Here is a 26695-nt window from a genome sequence, read left to right as displayed (position 1 = left end):
GACCTAAGCCAAAATCAAGAGTCTAACGCTTAACCGACTGAGTCACCCAGGTTCCCCGCAATTTTATGTTATTATTACATTTGTAGATTTCAATTTGTTTAGCAATGTTCTACTTATTCAAGGCTCTGTGCCATAGATATTTCCTTACGGAAAAACCTACTAGACAATGGTATTTGTTCAGATGACCCCAGTGAGATAACTCACAATAAAATTTAAGGGAAAAGAAAATAAGGACATCGCCCAAAGTCACAAGCTGGTTAAGTGTGAGGGGTGGCTGAGTACCCTCAAAACCTAAGCAGAGCCCTTGATACTACATTGCCTCCCAAATGTGGCAGTCCTGAGTAAGTTCCCCAAAAGATTTACTTCTTGGGGCACCTGGGTGGCTCAGTCAGTTAAGTGACCAACTCCTGATTTCGGCTCAGGTCATAATCTCATGGTTCCTGGGATCCAGCATACGTGTTGGGCTCTGGGCTGACAGCACAGGACCTGCTTGGGATTTTTTTTCTCTCCCTCTCTGACCTTCCCCTGCTCGCTTGTTCATACCTGCTCTCTCTTTCCCTCTAAATAAATAAACTTAAAAAGAGATTTGCTTCTCAGTTTTACAGAGCTCTCTGTCTTCAGACTCTCTACTGCCCATTCTATCTTCCATATTGTTACCAGATTTAATTTGCTGAATGGCAAATACTACCCCCTGATCTGAAAGAAAAGAAAAAGTCCAGATGCTAGGCAGTCATCTGGGACTCTACCATCAGTCCTAACCACACTATCTATTCTCAGTTTGTTCCATTCTGCAACATCACATCACGAACTTAATTACAGTAGGCCAGAAGGCTTATTGTTACTGTTCTGCTTCTTTGCCTTTAATATGCTAATTCTTCTTCCTGGGATGCTCTTTGTACACCATTCATGCTATTGTTTTGTAATGTATATATAAGTTGAAGTATAGTTGACATACAATATATATTAGTTTCTGGTGTACAACATAGTATTTGGACAATTTATATATATTATGAAATGATTACCATAATAAGCATCAATACTATCTGTCACCATACAAAGTTATTATAATGTTATCAACTATATTTCCTATGCTGTACTTTTAATTCCTATGACTTGTTTATTTTACAACTAGACGTTTGTACATCGTAATCTGCTTCACCTGTTTTGCCCATCCCCCTACCGTGTGACAACCACATTTGTTCTCTGAATTTATGAGTCTGTTTCTGTTTCTTTTGTTTTGTTTTTAGATTCATCTCATAAATGAAATCACATGGCATTTATCTTTGTGTCACTTTTTTCACTCAGCATAATACCCTCTAGCTTCATCCTTGTTGCAGCAAATGCCAAGATTTCATTCTTTTTCATGGCTGAGTACTATCACAGTGTGTTGTGTGTTTGTGTGTGTGTGCGTACGTGTGTACACAACATCCTTATCCATTCATCTATTCATGGATACTTCCTGATCTTGGCTATTGTAAATAGTGCTGCAATAAACATAGGACAGCATATGTTTTTGTGAATTAGTGTTTTGTTTTCTTTGGATAAATACCCCATAGCAGAATTACTGGATCGTATGGTATTTCCACTTTCTACAGTGGGTGCACCAATTTAAATTCCCACAAATAATGCATGAGGGTTTCCCGTTTTCCATATTCTCACCAACATTTCTTATTTCTTGTCCTTTTGATACTAACCATTCTGACTGGTTTGAGGTGATACCTTATTGTGATTTTGATTTTCATTTCTCTGATGATTAGTGATGTTGTACGTATTTTCATGTGTTTGTTGGCTATTTGTATGGTCCTTTGGTCAGAAAAAGATCTTCTGACCAATTTTAATCAGATGATTTGCTTTATGTTATTGAATTGTAGGAGTTCTTTATGTATTTGAATATTAACCCTTTCTTTGATATATCATTTATATATATCTTCTTTCGTTCAGCAAGTTGCCTTTTTGTTTTGTTGCCTGCTGGAAGCCGAGCTATGCCAGCCTGTGTGGCAAAGCCCAGGCTGTGGACGGACTGGTGACTGCAAGGCGGCCCACCGACACTGAAGATTCTTGCACTCCTGCTTTTAGTAATTCGGCTTTAAAACAACCTAGGGTATGGTCTGTTGGGGAATTGCCCTCGACAGGCCCTCTGGGAAAAGAATCATTAGGGAAGAAAGTAAGGTTCCGCAAGAAATTGTGCGGCCTTACGTTTAGCCCTTGACATCCCCTATGGAGACTCCTTTACTTACAGAAAGGATAGCCTCATGCGTTTGCCAGCAAAGAGGGCCTGTAAAGGAGAGACATAAGGATTTGAAAGCCTCACTCCAGCAACTAAGGAGTGTATCTCTGGGCACGGGTGACTTCAACCCATAGCGCCACCTGGCCCCCCGGAGGCATTCCAGATGATGACTGAACCTAGTCAGTTAAGGTACAGAATGGTTCATTGGTTCCTAGGTGCATTGTGTCTCTGAGAATGTATGACGCATGGGTTTCTAAGGCTTTTTCAGCCCCTTCCTGGCACCTCGGACCGAGACAAACACATTGTTCTTCTGGCCTCATGTGGTTGGGAGGTCATGTCCCTGTAACTGTTCCACTTGAAGTGTTGAGAAATGGAGGTCCTTTCACGAGAACAGCAAAGCAAATGCTTTGTAGATTATAGATAAACACAGATGCATAATAGAATAATGTAAGAAATGAATCTATAATCAAAGGGTATGCGGGAAAGTTAGGGGAAAATCGCCATGTTATTTCTTAAAGGTTGTTTACACATAGGAACGTTTTTAAAATTAGGTAATGTTAGAAAAACGTAGATGACATATGTTACAAGGAAATCACTAGCATATATAATGTCACGTTTACTACAATAAATCGGCCAGTTCAACACACTGCTGTTGTCTGTGTGCATTTTTATTCTAGTTTTAGTTTTTTATTTTAGTTTTTTATTTTCTAGTTTTTTATTTTAGTTTTGTTTTATTTTCACCGACGCCGTTCTTCCTTCGGGAACCCCTGGACCTGCTAGGCTGGACTCTGGCAGTTGCCAAAGCTTTTTAGTTTGGTATAGTCCTAATTGTTTCCCTTGCCTGAGCAGACAGATCCAAAAAAACATTGGTAAGGCCAATGTCCAAGAGTTTACTGTTTATGTTTTCTTCTAAGAGTTTTATGTTTTCAGGTCTTACATTTAGGTCTTCAATCCATTTTGAGTTTGTTCTTGTGTATGGTGTGAGAAAGTGGTCCAGTTTCATTAATCGGCATGTAGCTGTTCAGTTTTCCAAAACCATTTATTGAAGAGACTGTCTTTTCCTCATTGTACATTCTTGCCTCCTTTGTCATAGGCTTATTTCTAGGATCTCTGTTCTGTTCCATGGATCTGTGTTTATGTTTGTGCCATTGCCTTACTGTTTTGACTGCTGCAGCTATGTAGTATATCTTGAAATCTGAGATTGTAATACTTTTAGTATGTTAATTCTTCCTGGGATGTTCTTTCTAGCCCATCTTTGCTAATTGATTGTATATATATATATATATATATATATATATATATATATATAATCCTTTTGGCTGCCTCCTTCCAGTCACTTTAGCTTTATTTCTCATCCTCATGCTTAAACCTCTATCAGATGGTAAAGTATCTTTTCCATAGCCACCATAGTATATAATTTGTGTTAAACTCCCATATGCTATTCACCATATTGTAATTTGTTTCAAAATGCGTAATCTATCTTTCCAGTTTGACTCATGTATATCAGGATAAGGAAATATGTTTAATTTTCAACCCCAAGTAATCTAAAGTATGGTAGCTACTCATAAAGTAACTATTTGTCTAATTTGAATAACATGTCTCTTGGATATACATTTGACCTTTTAATAACATGGGTTTGAACTGTGTGGGTCTACTAATTCACAGATCTTTTACAGCACAGTACTGTAAATATAGTTTCTTTCTTTGTGATTTTCTTAATAATATTTTCTTTTATCTAGCTTACTTTATTGTAAAAATGCTGTGTATAATACATATAATATACAAAATGTGTGTTAATAGACTGTTTATGTTATCAGTAAGGCTTCCAGTCAACAGTAGGCTATTAGTACTTAAGTTTTGGGGAAGTTAAAAGTTAAATATGGATTTTCAGCTGTGTGGGGGTCAGTGACTCTGACCCCCAAAATGTTCAGAGGTCAATTGTTACTAGTTTCTTTACATAGACTGTGATCTAAATCTTAGGTACTATTTTAAACATGTGTTTCTAAACTTAGCTTTCTTAATCCAGCCTTGACTTAATGGGAAATAGGATTTCTTTTAATAGTATAATACTCCTCTCATAATTTTCTTCCCTCGTAGTTAACATTTTTTTCATCCTTTCTTTACATTTCCAAGGAAAACATGGTTTATTCACTTTCACTGATCTAAAAGCATGTCATTTCAGCTATAATTTTTGTTCTATATTTACAATGCAAATATTTGAGCATTATTATTTTATCTTACCTGTAAAGAATCTACACTTTTAGAACAAAATCCAAGAGGAGCCTCGATATGACATGTACTAATTTTGCATCCAAGGCATATTTATTGTATAATAGCATTTAGGTCATTCCCATGTCCTCTAGTTCAATGCTTCCCAACTATGTAGGATAAAACATCACTTCTTAAAAAAATTCTATGATACATTTGTAAAATACAATGAAAATAAATTGCTAGGAAAATGAAATACTGATGAACTATTTACAATTTTCATTTAAAAAATTATTTGTTTGAACAAACACAAAATTACTCTTTCAAGTTGTCTAGATAGCTTACAAATGCTCATTTCCAATGACTAGACTATATAACTTCTATAGTGGAAATTTCAATCAACTGTTTCTGGGACAAATTACACATCTGCTTATAGATCATAAGTGGCACACAAAGAAGTTGTCATTTCAGTTTGATCATGAGGAATGGTTGTGAATTAGACAGAAGATTGTAACAGAACACTCTAGGCAGAGGGATCAAATATTACCCAAACTCAAGGAATGGAAATTACAATATTATTTTGGGATTGGTGAGTAGTATAGATTGATGAAAAATGGAGTAATAAAGAAGGGGTAAACAGTAACCCAAAGTATGTGAATTGGACTACATAGGGGTTAATATAGAGTTGAAGAACGAAGAGTTTGAAACACTTAAGTTTTTCAAGACTTTTCTGCCTATAAAAGAACACTTTTCTAGGAAAGTCAAATTTCTTGTTACCCATTGACTGTCATCCCCATTCTAGACTGGGTTTCCCCCCCAAATCACTGTACCTAAAGCAATTTAATTAAATTAAACATGAGCATTATACCACTTAATTCAAGGGATACTTATCGTATTTCTTTGTGCTTTTTAGTCACATCTGATCTTTCCCTTCTCACTCAAATATTCTTTCTTAGGCTTCTGTGATGAAAGAGTTACCTTTCTGCTGTCCTTCTGGAAACTTCTCTTAGTTTCCCTTTCAAACCTCCCTTTATTTAACATCTTTACATATTGGAATTCTTCAGGCCTCTGTAGTTGGTACTTTCCTTTATTCATTATATTGTTCTTTTGAAATTTTCTCTTCTATACTGTAATGGCTGCAAAGATCACCTACACATTTCTAATTCCCAAGTCAACATATTGAATCATGACCACTCTCGTGAGTCCTACATCTTCACACCCAAATGCTTACTAGTTATTTCTTCTTGGGTATTTCACGGAGATCTCTAACTTAAAATGAGCAAAACTGAGTACTTGTTTCCTACCTGCCTCTGCACTTGTCTGCACCAAAAATAAGAAAGCAAACAATGCTAAACCTGAAACTAATATCAGACTGTATGTTAACTAACTAGAATTCAAGTAAAAACTTGAAAAAGAAAGAAAAGCAAGCAAACAAATAAACAAAAACACATAAAGGACTTAATAACTTATACTGTTCTTAGGATCCCAGTAGTTTAAACAGCAATTCAACATCATACTTGCATCCTCCCTAACCTTCATTCTTCACAACCAAACAAGTCTTGTTCTTTCTACCTCTTTAATCTGTCATATCCCCCTATTTCTCTTCCAACTTATCCACTGTCTGGGCCACATATTAACATAATTTCTCCAAGGAGATTCTGCTGTTTCACAGATTATCTCCCTTTGTTTACTATCCCAAACTACCATTCGCCCCCCCCTCACTGTGTAGGTATCTTTGCACTTAAAATTACTTGTACAGTGTTTGGCTTCCACCGGAGAGTATAGAATCTATGAGAACAGGAATTGCATCTGTTTGAGTTAATGCATTATCTCAAACATATAATAGAAAACTAGACAAATATCTTAACAGATATCTATCGAGTTAATAAATGGTCACTATAAGATGGCAAAACATAGAGCTAGAGAAACGCTGAATCTGGTAAATTTCAACTCTTTTCTTTCAAGATGCATCCTCTAAAACTTATTCATCTATGTTGACCTTCTAAAAAGAGTGTCATTGCATCTCGTATTTTACAGAAGATAAAATGACATCTTCTTTATAGCTTGCCCATAAACAAAAATGGTTTTCTTACATGGTGATATATTTAGAAAATGGAAAAATGTAGACATAATTTAAAGGAATACACATAATAGTTTATATTTGTTACTATATAATGACTAAATTGTCATAGTCACAGCCAAAAAATATTAATTCAATTATTTTCCTGTGCCAATGGAATAATAATATTGCTTACATACTGCCATTATCTAAAATACAGCTTTAATTTACAGAAAACCAATAATGTGGTACATGGTGGTATATTTTGCACATTTCACAAATATAAAAGTCCTAGATACTCCTGGAAGATAGATATTTACTGTATTTTGATTTGATATTTACCTTACATGGAAAAGCAAGAGTCAGAGTAGTTAGGTAACATGTTAAGATGATAAAATATTAATAATTTGCAAAGCTCAGCTGCAGACACAAGTATGTCTGACTTCTGAGCATAAACCTCTACACTACATTTCTTCTCATGACAGTATGCATTTGTTCAATATGGTAGGACTACTTTTTCTGAGAGAAATCTAAGGGCAGATGATTTAAAATATATTAATATCAAATACACTGATTCTATGAAATAAGACGTGCATGATGTATTATGGAATTCTGAAGTGTATGCAAAGAGAGGAGTAGGCATTGAGGCTCTTCAGGACTCACAGAAAATGACTACATGAATCCCCTCTTTGTAGAGGAATAATCCATTTTAATTTCTTAATTTTTAATGATATAAACACTTTGTGCATATTTGTTGCTTCTTTTATTATTATAGAGACTTCAAAAGTATTTTTAATTTCTAGGTTTGAATGTTAATTAATGTTATTTTATGTCTGTATATAAAAAAAAACTGAAGAATACTTTGGAACTTTATTTTGTATCAAATGGAAGGGAAGTAGACATCCTTCAAAAATAGCACCTCTAACAAAACAGATGAACATAGGGGAAAGAAAAAATAGAGAGAGAGAGAGAGAAAGGAGAGAGGGAGAGAGAGAGAGAGAGAGAGAGAGAGAGACAAACCATAAATGAAAAAGGAAAAGAAAATAGCATTTCTGTCTTGAAACATATTGTCTGTATGGGAAGTCAGATGTCCTGTCCCAGTCATGAAATGAAAACAGAACGTGAGAATTTGAGCTAATGAAAGTCATTAGTATATGTCAGGTGGTAGTGTATGGCAGTTAAGAGCAAAGCCCAGAACAAATACTGGCCAGTTCAAAGCTTGATTCTAATACACACTAAGTTCTTCATTTCAAATCTCTGTACCACCGTTCTTACTTTATAAACGGATGGATAACAATACCTAAATCCTTTTACGGAAAATTATAATAAAGGGCAGAGATATTGGATTATGTCCAAGGAAACGTAAAATCAATCAGATTCATATTAAAATTCTATTCTATGTGAATTCAAAGCTCATACCCTTTCAATTACAACACGCTCTAAGAAGAAATGGGAGGCAGGGGGCTGAGGTGGAAGGAAAGAAAACGGGGACAAGGATGGAAGGAAGAGGGGAAGGATAGGGGAGGAAAGAGGATGAAGAAAGAGAAGGGAGAGGAAGAAGGAGAGGAGTGGAAGAAAAAAATCTTGTCATTTCTATACACATGAAATTGTGAAAGCTGCCATGACGATATTTTAAGACAGATGCCATTCTCATTTTGCAAATGAATGGAGACATGGCTAAGTTGCATGCCATCCAAGGTAAAATATTAAAAATGACAATATTAGAAATTAAGTATTTTCAAAATTTCTAACTAGAATATCAAAAGTGAAGTTTTTAGTTAGTCTATCTACCCTATAATTCTCTCTACTATTTTCTGGTTAAAACTGATATTTTTATCATTAGAAGGATTGGAGAATTACTGAGTGCTCTCTTTTATTTATACAGTCTTTTTTTTTACATACATACAGTGTTCTATTAGTTTCAGGTGCACAATATAGTGATTCAACAATCCATACATCACCCAGTGCTCATCACAACAAGTGCACTCCTATAAGTAGTTTTTAAAATGCTTTTTAGAGTTTTGACATAAAGCAAATAAAATAATAGGAGAAAGAGGGCTCTTGAGGTCAAGTTCCTTGGAGAAAAGATTAAAGAGAAAAGTATGGGATGATATTGGGAACATTTATCAATCCTAGCTTTTAAAGTTCTTGCTGTGCTCTTGAACCATCAATATATCACTAGATAAGCTTTTGACATTTTACAAAATAGAAGTGAGACAGGGATATGAGCAACTGAAAATAACTCATTGTTAAAGTTTTAGAAATTATTTTTTATATATTTTTTATGTTCCAATAAAAACAAGCATGATATTTACATTTTAATTCAGCTACCAGCTCTCCATCTTTTCATCCTACATTAGTCATATTATTTTACTTACATATGGGATATAAATAAATTAGTTAAACAAATAGCCCCATCTGTATTGTCTGCCTTATAAAAACCTTATTAGCTTTTTATAATCAGAATATGATGGTCAGTAAATTATACACTAATACAAAGTTAAATTCTATACATCTTTCTCGGGAGAAAACCCAGAAGAATTTGGGCATTTAGTGAAATGGTTTAATCAAATGTCTTTCTCTGTGAATATATTTGTATTTATTTTAATGATATTTTGATTTAGAGAACAGTAAAAAGTATTTTCAAATATCCTACGCCTTCACCCCAAAACTATCACTGCTAAATATGAGTGCATTGTGAAATCCACAAAACTTTTGAACAGGTATAATTTATTCAATACATTTTGGTTAAACACTTATCTTTGTTCTAAATGTTGCAGATACAGGAATGATAACAAAACAAAACCAGATCCCTGATTTTGCAAAGGTGGAATAACAGGGTAGGCCAAATAATAAACAAAACGAAAAAAAGGGAAAATAAACAGTATATTAAATGGTAGTAACTTGTAGTAAAGAAATAGAACAGGATAGGGTAATAGAGAATATTGGCAGATTTTACCACTTTAAATAAGTAGTCAGCAAATTCTCCCAAAGAAAAAGTGACAATTAAGTGGACCCAAATAAGACACTGACTAGTTTTATGAAGCAAATGTTATGATCTGACCTGATAGCTCTAGTTACTATGTAAGGAATATACTGAAAGTGCTAAGAACAGAAACAGAGGAAAGATTTAGGAGCGCTAGCAGTAGAGGTGGTGAAAATTTGTCAGTTTGGATATATTTGAAAGTATCACTGAGACGATGGATTATATGTGGGGTATGAGATTAAGATATGAGTTATGATGCCTCTAAGTGTTTGACTTGAGGTATTCGAAGGATGCAGTTGCCACTTATTGACTTCGGAAACTCTGTGATAAAATTTTGAGGTAAGACCACGTGTTCAATTTTAGATATACTAAGTTTGAGATTCCTAGTAAACATCCAGATAGATGGGTGGGTAGATACATAACTAGATACAAAAATAGATGCATAGGTAAATTAGATAGATAGATGATAGATAGATAGATAGATAGATAGATAGATAGATAGATGATAGATAGAGATACATACAGAGATGTATGCATACATAGATAAATGGACTGGCAGTTGAGCAGAAAAAGATAAGCTACAGTTACATATAATATATAAGTCATCAATAGATAATATTTGAAGCTATGGGATTCAAAAAGGTAAATCAGTAAATATTGGGAGAAGTTTCAATGACTGAGTTGGTGACAGTCCACACCTAGTAAGTCAGATGATGAAGAAGCAGCAAGAGAAAATGGAGAAGCAATGAAATAAGTTTGTTTTTTTTTTAAATATGTCTATTATCCTGAACTCATATAGCAAAAGAGGAAGAAGTGCCTATCAGTGGCAAATGTTGCTGATACGCTAAGATAAAGCATTAGAATTGACCTTTGGATTTTAGCAAGGAGTTTTTGCTGTGGCAAAATCAAACTGAAAAGGTATGGAGGCAAATGCCTAAATGGAGTAGTTTTAGGATCGAATGAAAAGAGAAATGTGGATAGACAATATGAAGAGGATGAAAGTAATCATAGAAATAAAGCAGAAGCTGGAGAAGATAGTGAAGGCAAGAGGTTTTTGCTTGTTTGGGGGTGTGTGTGTGCATGCAGGCATGTGTCTATGCATGCATGTGTGTGTGTGTATGTGTGCGTGCACGTACATGTGTATGTGATATTAAGTAAAAGAACATGACTCAGTATATTTTCTTTAATCCCAGGAATTCTTTTGATGTTTTTGTTTCATGAATATCTTTAGTAGATACATTGTCTATATTGAAGTTTAAATTATAGTATCTAGATGAAAACTAACTTTCTACTAGAGGTCAGCATATATTACTAAAATACATATATTCTGCTCAAACTATTTGAATATTTATATCTAATCTATGCATTATAAGAAATCATGTCAATGGGCAATTATCAAGGAGTCAAATTTAAACTCTGCCAGTATCACAAGGTTCATCACTTATTTTTTCTTTTACATTTATACACATTAAATTTATCTCTCCAAATGATTATTAAAACTAATATATATATATAATATATATATATTATATTATATTAGTTTATATATTGTGTTCAAGGCATCATGACAAATATGTTACATATATTATTTTTAGTTTTCATTCCAAGCTTACATACAGATTTTATTAACCTATTTTCTAAATAAGGGTCCTGGTGATCAGCATGTCAGCGAGTTTTCTGCACCTTGATAAATATGATTGATGCAGCAGGGATTTGGTCCAGATATATTTAATTCCAACGTCCATGACTTTTAACTTTTACTGCTTTGTAACACAGTGCTTACTGAAAGATAGGGACTGTCATAAGCAATACTTATTTAGTATGTTGAGTAGAGCCAAGTACAATGAAAGGCACTTAACATGACCTTACTGCTAAGATAGCTGTTACTTTGTCTAGGCAAAACAGTATCCTGAACAATAAGCAAAATCAATCTTTCTCATATTTACAAATTTGAACTTTTAGGAATCATGAAGCAAAAAAATGTGAATTAATCCAGATTTTTTTCTTTTAAATGTCTTGCATTGTTGGGACAATTTATCAAGCTACCGAACTAAAACAAGACAAAACAAAATCCAGTTTTACTGACAAGTCAAAGACTTGGATGTTTTAACTCCCACATCATCTGGTGTTAATTGTGCAATAAAGGCTGGTGAGGAATCCAGAAATAATCCCCTATGTGGCCTACTGAGTTTCCCTAAAGGTTTGCTACTGGTAGTGCAATTACAAGAATTACTGAAATGTAAGCAAAATTTCTCTACCAAAATTCCTTTTCTTTTTAAAGGAGATAGAAGTTTATTGAATAGACCACAAAGGAGGGGTAACAAGACAGCAGAGAGACTGTCTGCCTTTAAACCAAAATTCCTAAACCAAATCTTTGTCTCTAAAGAATATTGGCTTTCTGCATGCTTAATTTCTTTCGCAATTTAATTAATAATTGAAAATGTAAACCCCCATGTCTTACCTTCAAATACAATCTCAATATCAAAATTTAAATATATGGGAAAAAATAATTAGCAGCCCATTAGCGGTTTCTCATTACTCTGAGATGGATTTTGCATCAAGGTTTAGACACAAGTCAGAAAGGACACAAAAGCCAGTCTCATTTTAGAATCTTGATCTTTGAAAATCCTTGACCAATTCAGTATCCATTCACTACCTTCTTTCCTTTAATTTAATTGTATTTTTCTGATGAGTTTTAAATTTTTAAGAGTGAAATAATACAAACATCAGTAACCTCTGGGTGATTTTTTGTTTTGTTTTGTCTTAGTCTTGCATGATATAAAAAAACCCAAAAATCTTATTGAGGTATTAAAATAGAAATAAATTACAACATGCATGAAATTTATGTTAAAATTCTATTACCACAATATATATTCACTTATATATGACTCTAGTGGTAGTATTGAAAAATAATGTGATTTGGAATTCCATACAAATAGTTTTGAATCTCTTGCATTCCACTTATGAACTTTATGAACTTGTAAAGTTCTTTATCTTTTATTTCCATATGTAAATAAAAGTAACTGTTACTAGCTAATAGGTTGGTCATAGATTTACAATTACTAAGTGAGAAAGTACATATGATCTTCTGCAATTAAAAGCAGGAACAGTTTTGTCTCTCCCTCTTATCCAGAAACATGGCTAGAGTATAGTTAAATGAAATCAGTGACTGAATTTTATTTTTAGAACAATAGAAAAAAGCGTATTTGACATGTCTGTATAGCAAAATAAATGAAAATATATTGTTGTAAAAAATGTCAATCTTTCTCAATAAATTAAACTGCTAGTGACCTTTCAAGCCAATGAAAAACAGACAATGCATGAAATATTGTATACACATATGTATATCCATGATGTACACGTATATTTATGTGTTAATTTTCTAACCCAGGAAGTATGTATTTTATCTTTTCTGAATGAAACATCTTTGACGTGAATATAAAAATGTTTAACATATTAAGCGAGACTTTTTTTTAAGGAATTTAAACACTGTAATTTTGAAATAAGTAAACTTTCCATAAAAAGCGAGATGTTCATTTTTGAAGACAATGAATTCTAAATAATTTTTAAATGACTAGACTGTATCATATATGCTAAATATCATTTTTAGTAAGTTTGTCGCCTTTTGCTTGCTATTTTCTGTGAACACTAATAAACTCTATGATAATTTGAATACGTAATGAAGTATACAGAGAGAAAAACCTAGGGAAATTTTGTTGTGAAGGCTGAGAAGCTGAGCACTGGAAATTTTACCTCTCGACAATGGTCCACCTTAACAGAAAAAACAGACATAATAATTAGCTACTATTTAAACTGACTATGAATATCTTCCATTGAAATAGTGTATGAAGTATCTATCCTACTCATCATAAAACTAACGTTAAAAGTCAGGACTATGTTTTGATACAACTTCGTCAGCATTTAATCAAGTGACCAATAATCTTTGGTGCAGATAAGAGAAATTTAAGTGAACAAATATAACTTACCTTATCCACAATACATATCTGCTTTCTTGTTTGAGCATCAAGTACTTCAATCTCAAAGTGCGTAGTTTTTGAATGTTTAACTACTGGAATTGATTTTAGAGGGCCCGCTGAGAGCACAAAATGCGACAAACAGTGGAAGTTTCTCAAGTCATTCTTCAGGATGGACCTTGTAGCTCCTCGGGAAAATATTTCTTTCTTGCGTTCTGAAGCAAGGGACTTGTGCCTTTTGAACATTGTGTGAACTACCAGGAGAATCTGTCATGTCAACAGAAGACACTTGCCAGTGTGTTCCCTTTGCACCAGTTTAAATACTGCGGGTGAAACCAGGAAAGGTCAAGTGCCTTGCCATTCCAAGAGTTCAGTTTTATTTAGCAGGCTTGAAAACAATGACTGATCTATTTCTATATATAACACACTATTGTAAATTGCTGCAGTGTAGAGGATTACTTTACCAGCATTCCAATTATTTCTTGCTTTCTCCTTTTATCTCTGCTTCTTAATGTGGCCACTAGTATCTGAAATTCCAAAGCAAGAAAAGAATAGACAGAGTTTTTATCTCTGAATTCCGCATGCACCTCAAACAAATATATTATTATTGACACATTCACATTTAGATGTATTTAAAATTAGCATAGGGATATCTTATAGATAAATTAAAAAACACCTAGTACATAATTACATAACAAAATTTTTTATAAGTGTTGCTTAAGAGAAAGATTTGTGGCATGTTTTAAATAGACATAAATAAATATAAATATATATACTTAATATATAAATATTAAATGTTATATAGCACAATATAATATAATATAAATTATATATACAAATAAACATGTATATGTTACAAAAAGGATGAATTCTTCACTGAACAGGGAATAGAAAGATGGAACATCATCCATGAGATTGGAATACGTAGAAAGCAATTTTATAATTTAAGGAAAAATAAGTAAATCTCATTTTAACATTTCTAAACGTTATATGTTATTGGCAAATCTTTGAATTTATATAAAAATTAATACTAAACATTACATTTACCACAGCACTCAGTTATGACAAATTCAAATACTATCATTATAAACAATGAAGAATGTTAAACAACCTGGAAAGAGGGGTTTGTTGAAAAGACTCAAAGCACTTGGATACCTATATATCTGGTGAAGAAACAACTGAAAAATATCCAAAATATATTGTCACTGATTCAAAGGGATATTACAGGAAAATATTCTGATATGTTATTTACAATGAAGACATGAAGAGTCAAGTGGCTAAAATTATAGAGAAGTGAATATATATATATATACATATATATGTATATATATATATATGAGGCTAATATTTACTGTTATAATTAAACAAAATAACATAATGATTTTTAATTGTGACCAAACATTATGCAATGAAGATCCACTTACACATTGTGCAGTTATCATTTTCATATTCTAGACAACCATTACACTCAATATGTAATCTTTTAAAAACAGAGAAGACAAAAATATATATATGTGTGCCTGTTACACATACACACGTGTTGTGCAATTTCACCACCCAAGTTGCACAACACTCCATCCCTTTTCTCCCACAGCTCAGATCTAATCCATTAGAAACCCAGAACAGTCTTCTCACCATCCCACAGCGACCTTCAAAGCATCAACCTCACCTGTGTTGCTTTTCCAAACTAGTCTTTCTGTGTCAATACTGACCGATCTATTATCATTTTAATATAGCAGCTAGATTGATCAGACTCTATGCAAAAGCAGACCTTGCAATAATCTGCTCAACACACTGCAGAGTCTTTCTATTTTATGTAACAAAAACTCTGCAAAGGTCTATAGGATCTGCATCATCAGCACCTTGTTATATTTCTGATCTCATCCCTTAATCTATCTATCTACGGTGCCTAGCACAGTGTCTGGTACACATTAGGTGCCCAATAAATATATATTAAACAAACAATCAGTAAATGTATCCTAAAGGTGTAACAGAATGGGGTGATGCTAATAGCATGCTCAGGTAAACTACCGTCTTATACTAAAATGACATAAACATATCCTGTAGGTCTCTCCAGATATAGTTTTTATTTAAAAAAAGGAGTAGTCTAAAGGACACGGGAGTTGAACTGAAAGAGCTCCCATTGCCAAAGTTGGAAAAATACAAGCAAGAAAATAAATGCTGATGATAATGGATTCTAACTCAAAGAGCAACATAAATATCCATGAGTCCATACTCTTATGAATAAATGATAAATAAATAAATAAAGATAAAAGGTGGGTTTTCCTTACACAAGAATTCCAGATAGTATATATAGATACTCTCTTGCTGCATGTGGATTTCACTTAGTGACACACTTACAAAAATAATGAATGGAAGGGAAAATAGAAATGTTATGGAGGTGAAAACTGGAAGGTAGAGAGCATTTTAACCAAGAGGCCAAGTTTAAGATCACCATGAAAAGTCATGGTGATATCATGTACCCAATGATATCATGAGGTGAAGACATTTCACCTCTGTGGTACTCTTCCAAAAGTTCACTTCCTCAGTCTAACCTTGAGAAAAATCAAGACAAACACAAATTGAGAGTCTACAAAATACTTACTATTCTGAAAAACTCTCAAGAATTTGAAAAAGAAGGAAAAACTGAGAGACTGTAATGGATAGAAAGAGAATCTGTGGTAACATGACTAAAAAATTCAATGGTGTCCTGTTTCCTGGAACAGAAAAAGAAATCAGTGGAAAAACCTGTGAAGTAAGAATAACATTTGTACATTAATTAATAGTGTTGTATCAATGCTAATTTCTGAATTTTGATGAATACACCATTGCTATCTAAGATGTTAAAATTAGGGGGAGCTGGGTAAAAGTACACACACAGAAAAACCTCTCTGTACCTCCTTTTCAATGTTTTTGTAAAATTACTCCAAAATGAAAAGTATAAAATAAATACACACCCATCCCAACACATAAAATAAGGAGTAGATAAAGAGAAAAATGGAAGTGAAAGACATTTAAAATAAGGAACTTTCAGATTTTCATCTGTGTCAATCACTCAAGTTAAAAATTTTGGAAGAGAATAAAAATCACTTTAGATATTATGCTACTTATTATTTCATTATGTATTTTGGAAGTAGTTTTAAAAATAAAGTGATTTATATTTGCTATGGTGTTCTCACAAGATTATTGTTGAATAGATCATAATAAAAATAACACCCTTAATTAATATTTGTTTAATACTAGACCTAGAATATCACTTCGTAAACTAGATTTCAATTTAAAATATATTTAAAATAGAAAAAAAGGATTATAAAAAGATGCAATCTCAAATCAGAACCCTTATTCTAATTGCATTTATTTATAATAAAGTGTGAAGGAGAAGCGTTAAGATACTATTGTTCTTTACCTCCATATTTTTCATTCATTTTTGGCAGAAAGTTACCCATTTCAGTATATTTTCCATTTGAAATACCATTTTAAAATATTAGATTATTTTAAACAATTAACAGGCTAATTTTTTGGAGCAGTTCTAGTTTACAGAAAAAAATACATAATTGAATGTGCAGAATTCCTATATACTCTTCCTCTTCTGCAACACAATTTCTTCATTAGTGTGGAATTTTGCTACAACTGAACCAATATTGACAGATATTTATTAATTAAAGTTCATACTTAGTCTTTGTGTTTTACAGTTCTTTGAGTTTTGACAAATGTATAAAGTCATGTCTCCACCTTGATAAGATCATACAGAACAGCTTCACTGACTTGAACATGTCCTGAGTTCCAACCTCCACTGTTCCCCTGTTCCAAACCCATTGGTCACAACTGATCTTGGTGCTATCTTCAAAGTTTCACTTTTTCCAGAATATCATTAATTAAAATTATATAATATGTAGTATTTTGAGAGTGGCTTTTTTCATTTGGCAGTAGGCTTTTAAGTTTCCTCCACACTTTTTCATAGTTTGATTTCTCTCTCTCTCTCTCTCTCTCTCTCTCTCTCTCTCTGTCTCGTGTGTGTGTGTGTGTGTGTGTGTGTGTGTGTGTGTGTGAATAATCCCTTCGTGTATGGGTATACCACAGTTTATTTATTCATCCATTTATTGAAGGACATCTTGGCTACGGCTATAAACATGCATGTTCAGGTTTTTGTGTGAATATAATTTTTAATTTATTGAGGCAAGTAACTAGGCGTATTAATCCTGGATGGAATGATAGGCCTATGTTCAGCTTTATATGACCCTATCAGACTGCCTTCCAAAGTGGTTGTACCATTTTGCATTCCCACCAGCAATAAATGAGAGTTACTCTTGCTCCATCTCTTTACCAGAATTGGATGAAGATGTTGTCAGAGTTTTTGATTTTGGCCATTTTAATAGGTGAGACATAGTATGTCATTGTTTTAATATGCAATTTTCTAATGGCAAATGTGAAACATGTTTGGGGAGCACCTTTTTTTATGTTTATTTGCCATCTATATATCTTCTATGGTGAAATGTCTGTTCAGATTTTTTGTCCAATTTGTAATTTTTCTTCTTACTGTTGAGTTTTAAGAGCTCTTTGTATATTTTAGATATAGGTCCCTTATCAGATATGTGTTTTCCAAAAATCTTCTTCCAGTCTGTGGCTCACCTTCTCACTCTCTTAACATTATCTTTTGCAGGGTAAAAGCTTTCAATTTCAGTGAGGCCCAACTTATCTTTTTTTTTTTTTTTTTTCATTCATGGATCATGCTTTTGGTGTTGTATCTAAAAAGTTATCACTAAGCTACAGATTACCTGGATTTTCCCTATGTTATCTTCTACCTTTCTAAACCTGAGTAGTTATAATACTAGTTCACAGGAAAATGAAATTTATTCATAATAACCACAGTAACAGGCAGTGTTCTAACCTAGTTGCATTAACACCAACAAATGTCTGCAAGCATATTATACTCTTCCCCTGTGAAGTTTATATGGTCTTATTTTTTCTCCAACTTTCCCAATTTTAGTGATACCAATGAACTATGAAATGGGCTCTGAATCAGCAAGCCAAAAGCAGATGGAAGAACCTTAGTAATACAAAAATAAATTGTTTTCTGACTCCCCAGAGGATATGAACTTTCCCAAAATAATATTTTATATCCTGATCTATTATACAAGTTTTCTGAAAGTCCTGAAACTACTAAGTGGCTGAAACCACTGATATTAACATTTCAACTAATACATAATAAATGAAAAAATATACATAGTAACTGAAAAACTATTTTGGCCACATGAAATAAATCACTTGTAATAGAAGTAAAGGGACAGAAGAGCAAAGCAGGTGTTATTATAAAGTTTCCATTTTACATTTTTGACCAACAGATTAGGATAGCTGATTTAAACCAATTATCATTAAAAAAATAATGATAAATGAATCAGTTCAAATTACAGATAAATCCTAGTTGCTGTATTCAAAAAGGCAGTGTGGGTGAAATGTAGGGGGAAGAGGTCTGGTATAAAGAAAGAGATGTGGATTCTTATTCTAACTCTGCCAGAGTGAGCTGTGTGATATTGGATACACTAGGTAACCTCTCTCAAAAGTAGTTATAACGAACGTTCGTGAAATGAGTACAATCTCATCATGATCTCTAATGACCTTTATAACTATGATTTCTAAGTAATATTTATTGATTGATTTTTCTTTTTTTCAAATTTTGTAATTGAAATTCCAGTATGTGAGTGATGAATCATTCAATTCCACACCTGAAAGTAACAGTACACTGTATCCAAGTAATAGTTAAAAGACTCTTTCCTGTTTAAAATCAGCCATAAGAAAAAAGAAGAAATAGAATCTGCATAATAGTTTTCCCTCACAATACTGCTGGACAGTTAAGTAATGCTTGTAAATCTGTGATGTTACTCTTAAATCAGACTGGAGTGCAAATATCTCTACTTCACCAAGTGCTATGGTGAAATTAATGGTTTTCTGAAAGGCACATCCATTGGTCTGAGATTTAATTTTTTTAAAGAAATTTGAGTAAAACAAAGTCTCATCTTTTGAGAACAAGGTTCAAATTTTTTGTAAAATCAAAATATCCATCCATGGAAGAGGAAAAATGAAAAGGAGGGGATACAACTTAATTTCATGGTTTCAAACAAACCATGCATTTCTGTTTACCTTGATTGTATTTATTTATTTATTTATTTATTTATTTATTTATTTATATTTTTAAAAATTTTATTTTAGTGAAAGAGAAAGAGTGCACATGAGCGGGAAAGGGCAGAGGGGAGAGAGAGAGAGAGAGAGAGAGAGGGAGAGAGGGAGAGAGAAAAGCCCAAGCAGGTCCCACCCTCAGTGCAGAGCCCTATGTGGGGCTCAATCCCACAACCCCAGGATCACAACCTGAGCAGAAATCAAGGGTCAGTGGCTCAACTGACTGAGCCACCCAGGCACCCCGTGTTTATTTATTTATTTTTCTTAAATTTAGATATGACTATTTACTAAAATGTTTCCTTTGGATTATTAGTACAAATTACAAACTTATCACAAACCATTCAATTTCAGTCATTACTTCAGCTCTGCTTCACTCCCCTTCATTGCAGACTGTGCTTTTATTAGGGCAGTTGGCTAGGCCCTCTCTTGTGTTCTTTGAATCATTCCTGGAGAGTTTCCAGGTCATTCAGGCCTGTCCTTCCCCAGAGCCTGTCTTAAGATTGCAGTTGTTCTGTGATGTGTGGTGACACAGGCCACCCTTTATTTTGGGAGCCAAGCTCATAAGTATGCCTCTTTCTTTCAGGAATTCTCTGTCAGGAATGGTGTGGACCATAGACCTTTTTTCCTCAAAGTTCAAAGAAGGACTGAATAATTCCTATACAATTATTGTTTCCTCTACTTTGGTAGGTTGTGGGGAAATCATGGTCACACAAAAATTTAAGGTTCAGTGTGAGAATTGAGAACTCAGTTTGTTTATTTTTTATTACATGAAGCTGTTTTTTTCATTCTGGTGGGAGATTGAGGCAGGTGCCCTTCTTTGGTTTCATAGATCTTCACGAAAACCTAAAGTACATCACAGAGATGAGGCAGTACAGAGTGAGGGTATTAACTATCCTCATCATTTAAATGCACATGTAAAACAAATCCTTAAAAATGAGATGTTTGAAGTGCATTTTCAACTGGAAGCAGAATGATTGACTATCAATATTTGAAACACCATCTTATTTTATGATTCTGTGGGATTGTCATATTGTTTTCATTTTGATGCATTTTACACCACAATATTTACATAATTTAATCTACTTAGAAAAGGTTACATCAATGCTGAAGTAGGTGGTATTCACAGAATAAAAGCCAATGCTCATTCATGCCAGGCTTATTATGGTCCAGACAGGGTACTCCATGCTTATGCACATAGCAACTGGATAGGGTGGTTTTTATCCTAATTGCAGAAACTGAGAAAGAGAGAGAGAGAGTTTAAGTAAATTGACCAAAGTGATAGTCAAAAAGTGGTCACTAACCAGTCTAAGTTCCTGATCGCTTCCCAGTATCACTTTTCATGACTACATACATACAGGTACATAGCCAAATATATATAGCTAGGGGACTCTTATTTACTTTTACATTCAATGCTTGTGACTGAAAAATGGTAGACACATACACATTTTTCAAAAGCACACTTTCAAACCTTAGGGATTCTTCACTCACAGTATCATCTATGTGAATATGTTTTTGTGTACAAATGTGTGTGTGTGTGTGTGTGTGTGTGTGTGTGTGTGTGTGTGATGACAGGGCAATCAGTACTGTTCTTTGGAGGGTTTACTATTAATGAAACAGCAGATACAATGTCCCTTGAAAAACACATAGGCTCACACTTCTCTGGCTTTTTATTCACTCTAAATTTGCCCGATGAGTCACTTTTCTGCCATTCTTAGATCACAACTATTCTGGGATTTATATTGGGCCATAGTGATACCTGGAGTTATTCAATTTTCTTAAGGACTGAAGTAGCCACTGAAGGGTCATTATATTTGCTATATAAGAACATTAAACTACACTGTGTTGAATAGACATTTTATTCTGTCTTCTGACTTGATATACAATGTAGTTTTTATAAAAGAATTACATTTCCTTCACATTTCAGGATTGATCTCAGTTAATGTATTTGTGAAATAATACAGCATAGTAGCTAATGTATAGTAATGGCATTTAATAAAATTTAATGAATAAATTAATTAATAGCAATAAAATATGCTTAAGACAGTTTAAAGAGATTGATAAAATATAGTTTTATAAGTATAGTCAATATCACTATTGGGGTAGAATGGCGTGGGACCAAAACATTTCTTTGATTACATTTATGAAGAAAGATCCAGTCAAAAATAGTCCTACTTAAACCCTGCCATGTCTGTCTCCACTGAAAGAATGGAGTGACACTGGGTGAATAAGGAGAATCACTTATCAGGACGATATAAAAATCAAGTTTAAGTATCTTTTATTCTAGGAGAATATATGATCACATAAATAGTGAAGAATGGCATTTCTTTGCAGTTGAAACCAACTAATAAGGAATAATAGAATTACAAAGATACCACTTTGCTACCATCACAATTTTTTTTCCAGGGAAAAATCTTCAATAGACAATAAAACAAGATATTCTCATAGTTTTAAAGTGTCTCCCCATAAAGTAGTCACTAATTACAGAATAAAAATGTGATATTTCATTGAAGAAGCTTGGCAGCCATCACAATAAGTGATATATTTTAACATAAACAAAAATGGGATAAACTGATGCCTTGTATCCCCTGATATGACTTGCAGAGAACATAATATTGACTCTGTAATATTCCTTCCAAAAAACAATTGTTCATTCTAATCATAAGAAAATGTCAGATAAAAATAAACAAGACCTCTGGACTAAATTCTTCAAAAGTTACAGTGTAAAAGAATGAGTCAATACCTCTTCCAAATGAAGAAAGACTAAAGAAACATGAACAACAACTAGTATTTAATTCTCGATTAAAAGCGGGATCAGGAAAAAAACTTTCAGTTATAAAATAAATAAATCATGGAGATATAACGTATGCATAGCAGCATAGGAATTAGTCAATAATATTGGAATAACTTTGTATGGTAACAGATGTTAACTAGAATTATCATGGGGATCATTTCATAGTGTACAAAAATATGGAATCACTATGATGTATCCCTGAAACTAATGGGATATTGTGTCAATTATACATCAAAACAAACAGACAAACAAAAGGATGAATTTGAGATCATTGAAGAAACAACAAATTATATATTAAATAACATTATTGTTTAAAAATTTAATGTGCTAAGTTTGATACGTCTATCATAGTTCTGAAAGAGAGTGTACTTAGGAAATAAATGCTGAATTATTTAGGGGGAAAGGGCCATGACATCTGAGACTAACTCTCAAATAGTTTAGGAAAATATAGTATATTCATACAAGTCAAAAATGGTAAATTTGGGCTAAGGGTGTTCTTTGTATGATTATTGTTACTGTTTTTTAAGCTAGTTACTATTTAAAAATAAGAAGTACTTTTGTTATAAATGAAGAAGTTCTTATATAGAACACTCAGAAGAGATGAAAGGTAAGTACACTAGGGTATAAGCCTTTAATTTAATATATATTCCACATTTGCAATGAGATTAGACATAATAGTAGCTATGTGCAGTTTTCCAAAAATCTGTGACATCTTGCAACTTTTATCCTCCTGGTAAGTGTATTGGTAGTTTTACATCTTGGCTAGTCTTCAGTGCCATGACTTTCACCATTATGACATCACATCATTTATATTTTAGTGCAGTCCACACACGAAAGGCATCAATAAATTGTAGAAATGAATAATTACCATAAAATTACTATTCAATTCACTTTTCACCAACTACCTTATACTGGGTATCAGTATGAAACTATGAAAGAAACTATGAAAAAAATGCCATAAAAGCATCAGTTTTCTCCTAATATTAGAGTTATTTCTCAAGACTCTTCTTTTGTCTGCAAATATTAATAAATTGGCAGGACGGTTTTATAAACACCCTAACATTTAGCTCTAAATATCACATAGATCATCTACTCAGTGCCAAAAAATAATATGTTAATTATTTAACTCCTGAATGATAAATACATTTTAATATGTTTATAATTATGTATGTTTACATTAATATTACTTTAACTATGAAATAAACCTGAATAAGTGTATCTACCAAACAAGTGTTATGTTTATTTACTCAGGTTAATCAGTCTTATTATTATGCCCATTAACCTTAAAAACACTAAAGCCAAAAAAAAACAATGAAAGTTAAAACTTTTGAAGGTTAAATGCTAATGAAAAAGAAAAGTGAATATATGTATATAGACATACGTGAAATTATTCACATGTATCAAACTATAGAGAGAAAAATCATATCTTAATAATAAAAGTTAACTGGAAATTATTATATGATATAAAATCATTTCTCTCCTCTTCACTTATAGGAAGAGACTTTGATTATTTGTTAGGAAAGGGGCTAATCTTTACTCTTCATCTACTCCCTGCACATCTGTATTTAGCTGAACATATCTGAGTGTCTGAGTCTTTTTCCCCCTTATTCTTTCAACATTTTTACCTCACTCTGTTGTCTCCCAAATGTTGAATATTCTGCACATGACAATAAGAAAATATAAACAATGGTAAGAGAAGTTCCACATCTGTCAGTAAACTGCCTCTGTGCCTATGTGTATTCCTACTTTTTTATACTCATAATTACAGGATTAACCATTCTCCCACCCAAGGTCAGAACCTCCAGTTGTATAACTCCCATTTCCTTTTGCCGGGTGAAGAACATTGTTCCAGAAATTACCTCTCAGTTTTCCATTTCATCAATTTTTAATTCTTTTTACTGTATCATTAATATCACCTTAATACACATGTCATCATATTCCTTATATCTAAAAAAAATAAAAACTTTGTTTTTACCCATATCTTCTCCAGCTAGATACCCCTTATTCATATGTTCCTCTTTCATTAGAAACGTACAAAATTTTATTTGAAATCTTTGTCCCATTCTTTTTCCTTCTATTCCCTTATGCACTCATTTTAATATGTCACTTGCTCATACCCAGCTGTTCTTAACAAGATCACCAGTGTTGTCCAGTCTTGCAAACCATTTTCAGTTATCGGTCTTCAGTGTTCTAAGCAGTCTGCAGCATTTAATGCAGTAAGTCTCATTCTCTACAACATCTTCATCAGGTGCCTGGGTGGCTCATTCGGTTCAGTGTCTGACTCTGATCACAGATCATGATCCCAGGATCTTGGGATCAAGCCTCATGTTGGGCTCTGTGCTGAGCATGGAGCCTGCTTAAGATTCTCTCTCCCTTCTTCTCCTTCTCCTTCTCCTCCTCCTCCTCCTCCTCCTCCTCCTCCTCCTCCTTCTCCTTCTTCTCCTCCTCCTCCTTCTTCTTCTTCTCCTCTACCCTGCCTGCTCACTAAAATAAAAAAAAAGTAAAGTAAAATATTTTTGTCAACTGGCCTTCTGAACTTCATCTCCTCTGCTTCTTTCTTTTATCACTTTCCTTGACTCCCAAGGATTGCTTTCTAGAATTCTTCCTGAACCTTTAAATGCTGCTGCTCTTCCCTTGGGTTCATCCAAAAACTATTGTTTTCTCCATGTACTATCACCGTCTACCTACTCTTATATTGTTTTATGGCTTTTCCTTTATTTAATAAATATTTATTTAGTATATGTTATGTGTCAAGCACTGTGTTGAATGGTAGAGGTGTATCAATGAACAAAAGAATCAAAATCCTGCCCTCTGAAGTGCACATCCTATTGGGTAGAGAGACTTGTAATACATAACAAACTATATAGTATAGTATCAGGTAGCAGATATTAGGGAGAAAAATAAATCAGTCCTAAGAAAAGTTTGCAGTTTAAGATAGACTTGACATGGAAGACCTTGGGGGGTGGGAGGTATTTGAGCAAAGGCAGGAAGAAAGTAGAATAGTAAGCACAGGAAGGTGTATAATTTTAAATATGGCTTATGCATGGGAAAAAAATAATCTTGGACTTAGAGCTCCAGTTCTGGCCTGTACCCTGAACTCTACATTCCCACACCCACCTACTTATCTCTCACTTAGAGAAATGACCTAAAAGGCATCTCAAATATAACATGCCTAAAAGCAGAACAACTTCTAAGAATCTTTATTTTCTCCAACAGACATTCTCCCTGTAGTCATTTACATTTCAGTAGATGGTAATTCTGCTAGTTTGTCTGGCCAAAATCCATATTTCAACTTTACCTCTCTCCTTTCCTACATCCTATAGCCAGTCCATATGCAAATGCTGTTGACTTTACTTTTTAAAAAATATCTGGAGTGTGAGTATTTTCATGCTCTTCACAGAAAACGGTGAAAACGTCCTATCTCTCAAGATATCATCATCATCTCTCATTTTGAATGTGGCAGTAGCCTCCAAACTGCTGTTTCTTGTTCTAATCTTATTTCTCAAAAGCCAGTCTTCACACAAACCAAAGTGCTCTTATCATCTCCCTAAAAAATAGGCACCAATAGAACATCATGTGCTGCAGAGGCTTGTATGGCTGGAGCCCTAGTGTCCTGTTTGTTTGTTTTTCCATCAGTCTCTCTGCTCATTCTTTCCATCACTCTGGCCTAGTTATTTCTACAAAACATAAGCATCTCTCCCCTTAGGTTTGCAACTTGTTTTCTCTCTTCTTGGAATGCAGCTACTCAGATATTTGCAAGAGTACTTACAAAACGTTTTGTTAGGTCTCTCTTTAAGTATCACCATTTCGGAGAGGACATTGCTAACCACTCCATCTCTATTGCCACAAGTCTGAGTCCTTTCCCACCTTTATTTCTTCTGAGCACATATCTCCATTTGACGACATGAAGTATGCATTTCTATTTTTTGTTTTTGTCTTTCTTTAATCTACACTAGAATGTAAACTCCACAGAGCAGGAATTAGTGTCTTTTGTTTAATATTGTACCTTCCAAGCCAAGAATAATTAATTCCCAGCCACATAGTAGGTATGTGAGAAATATTTATTGAATGTATCTTGAACAAATTAAATGTGAAACAAGCAATTTAAATGTGCTATAGGTTATTGTAATTGAAAGTAGTCTTACGATCTAGTTATTTTATAACTATCAAAATCAAATATATATAAAGTTATATATATTTAAAGTTTATATATATTTTTTCTTGATGTAGAAAAGAAAATATGTAAGAAAACTTTGAGACCAGCAGAAATGATGCT

The 26695-nt window shown here is 33.4% G+C and overlaps 1 protein-coding gene across 1 annotated transcript in view; it reads right to left on the bottom strand.

Moving 5' to 3' along the window:
• The window catches only part of TECRL (trans-2,3-enoyl-CoA reductase like), a 98527-nt gene extending 84717 nt beyond the window's left edge, over nucleotides 1-13810 (bottom strand). Inside the window, exon 1 of the mRNA XM_045473893.1 lies at nucleotides 13467-13810. Coding sequence (XP_045329849.1) covers nucleotides 13467-13700 — 234 coding nt within the window. The 5' untranslated portion in view covers nucleotides 13701-13810. The remainder of the gene's footprint in view (nucleotides 1-13466) is intronic.
• Between the last annotated feature and the right edge of the window lie 12885 nt (nucleotides 13811-26695).

The sequence above is a fragment of the Leopardus geoffroyi genome, chromosome B1 (assembly GCF_018350155.1).
Source record: "Leopardus geoffroyi isolate Oge1 chromosome B1, O.geoffroyi_Oge1_pat1.0, whole genome shotgun sequence".
Lineage (NCBI taxonomy): Eukaryota > Metazoa > Chordata > Mammalia > Carnivora > Felidae > Leopardus > Leopardus geoffroyi.
The sequence above is the reverse complement of the archived record's forward strand: the minus strand, read 5'-3'. Positions and strand labels throughout refer to the sequence as shown.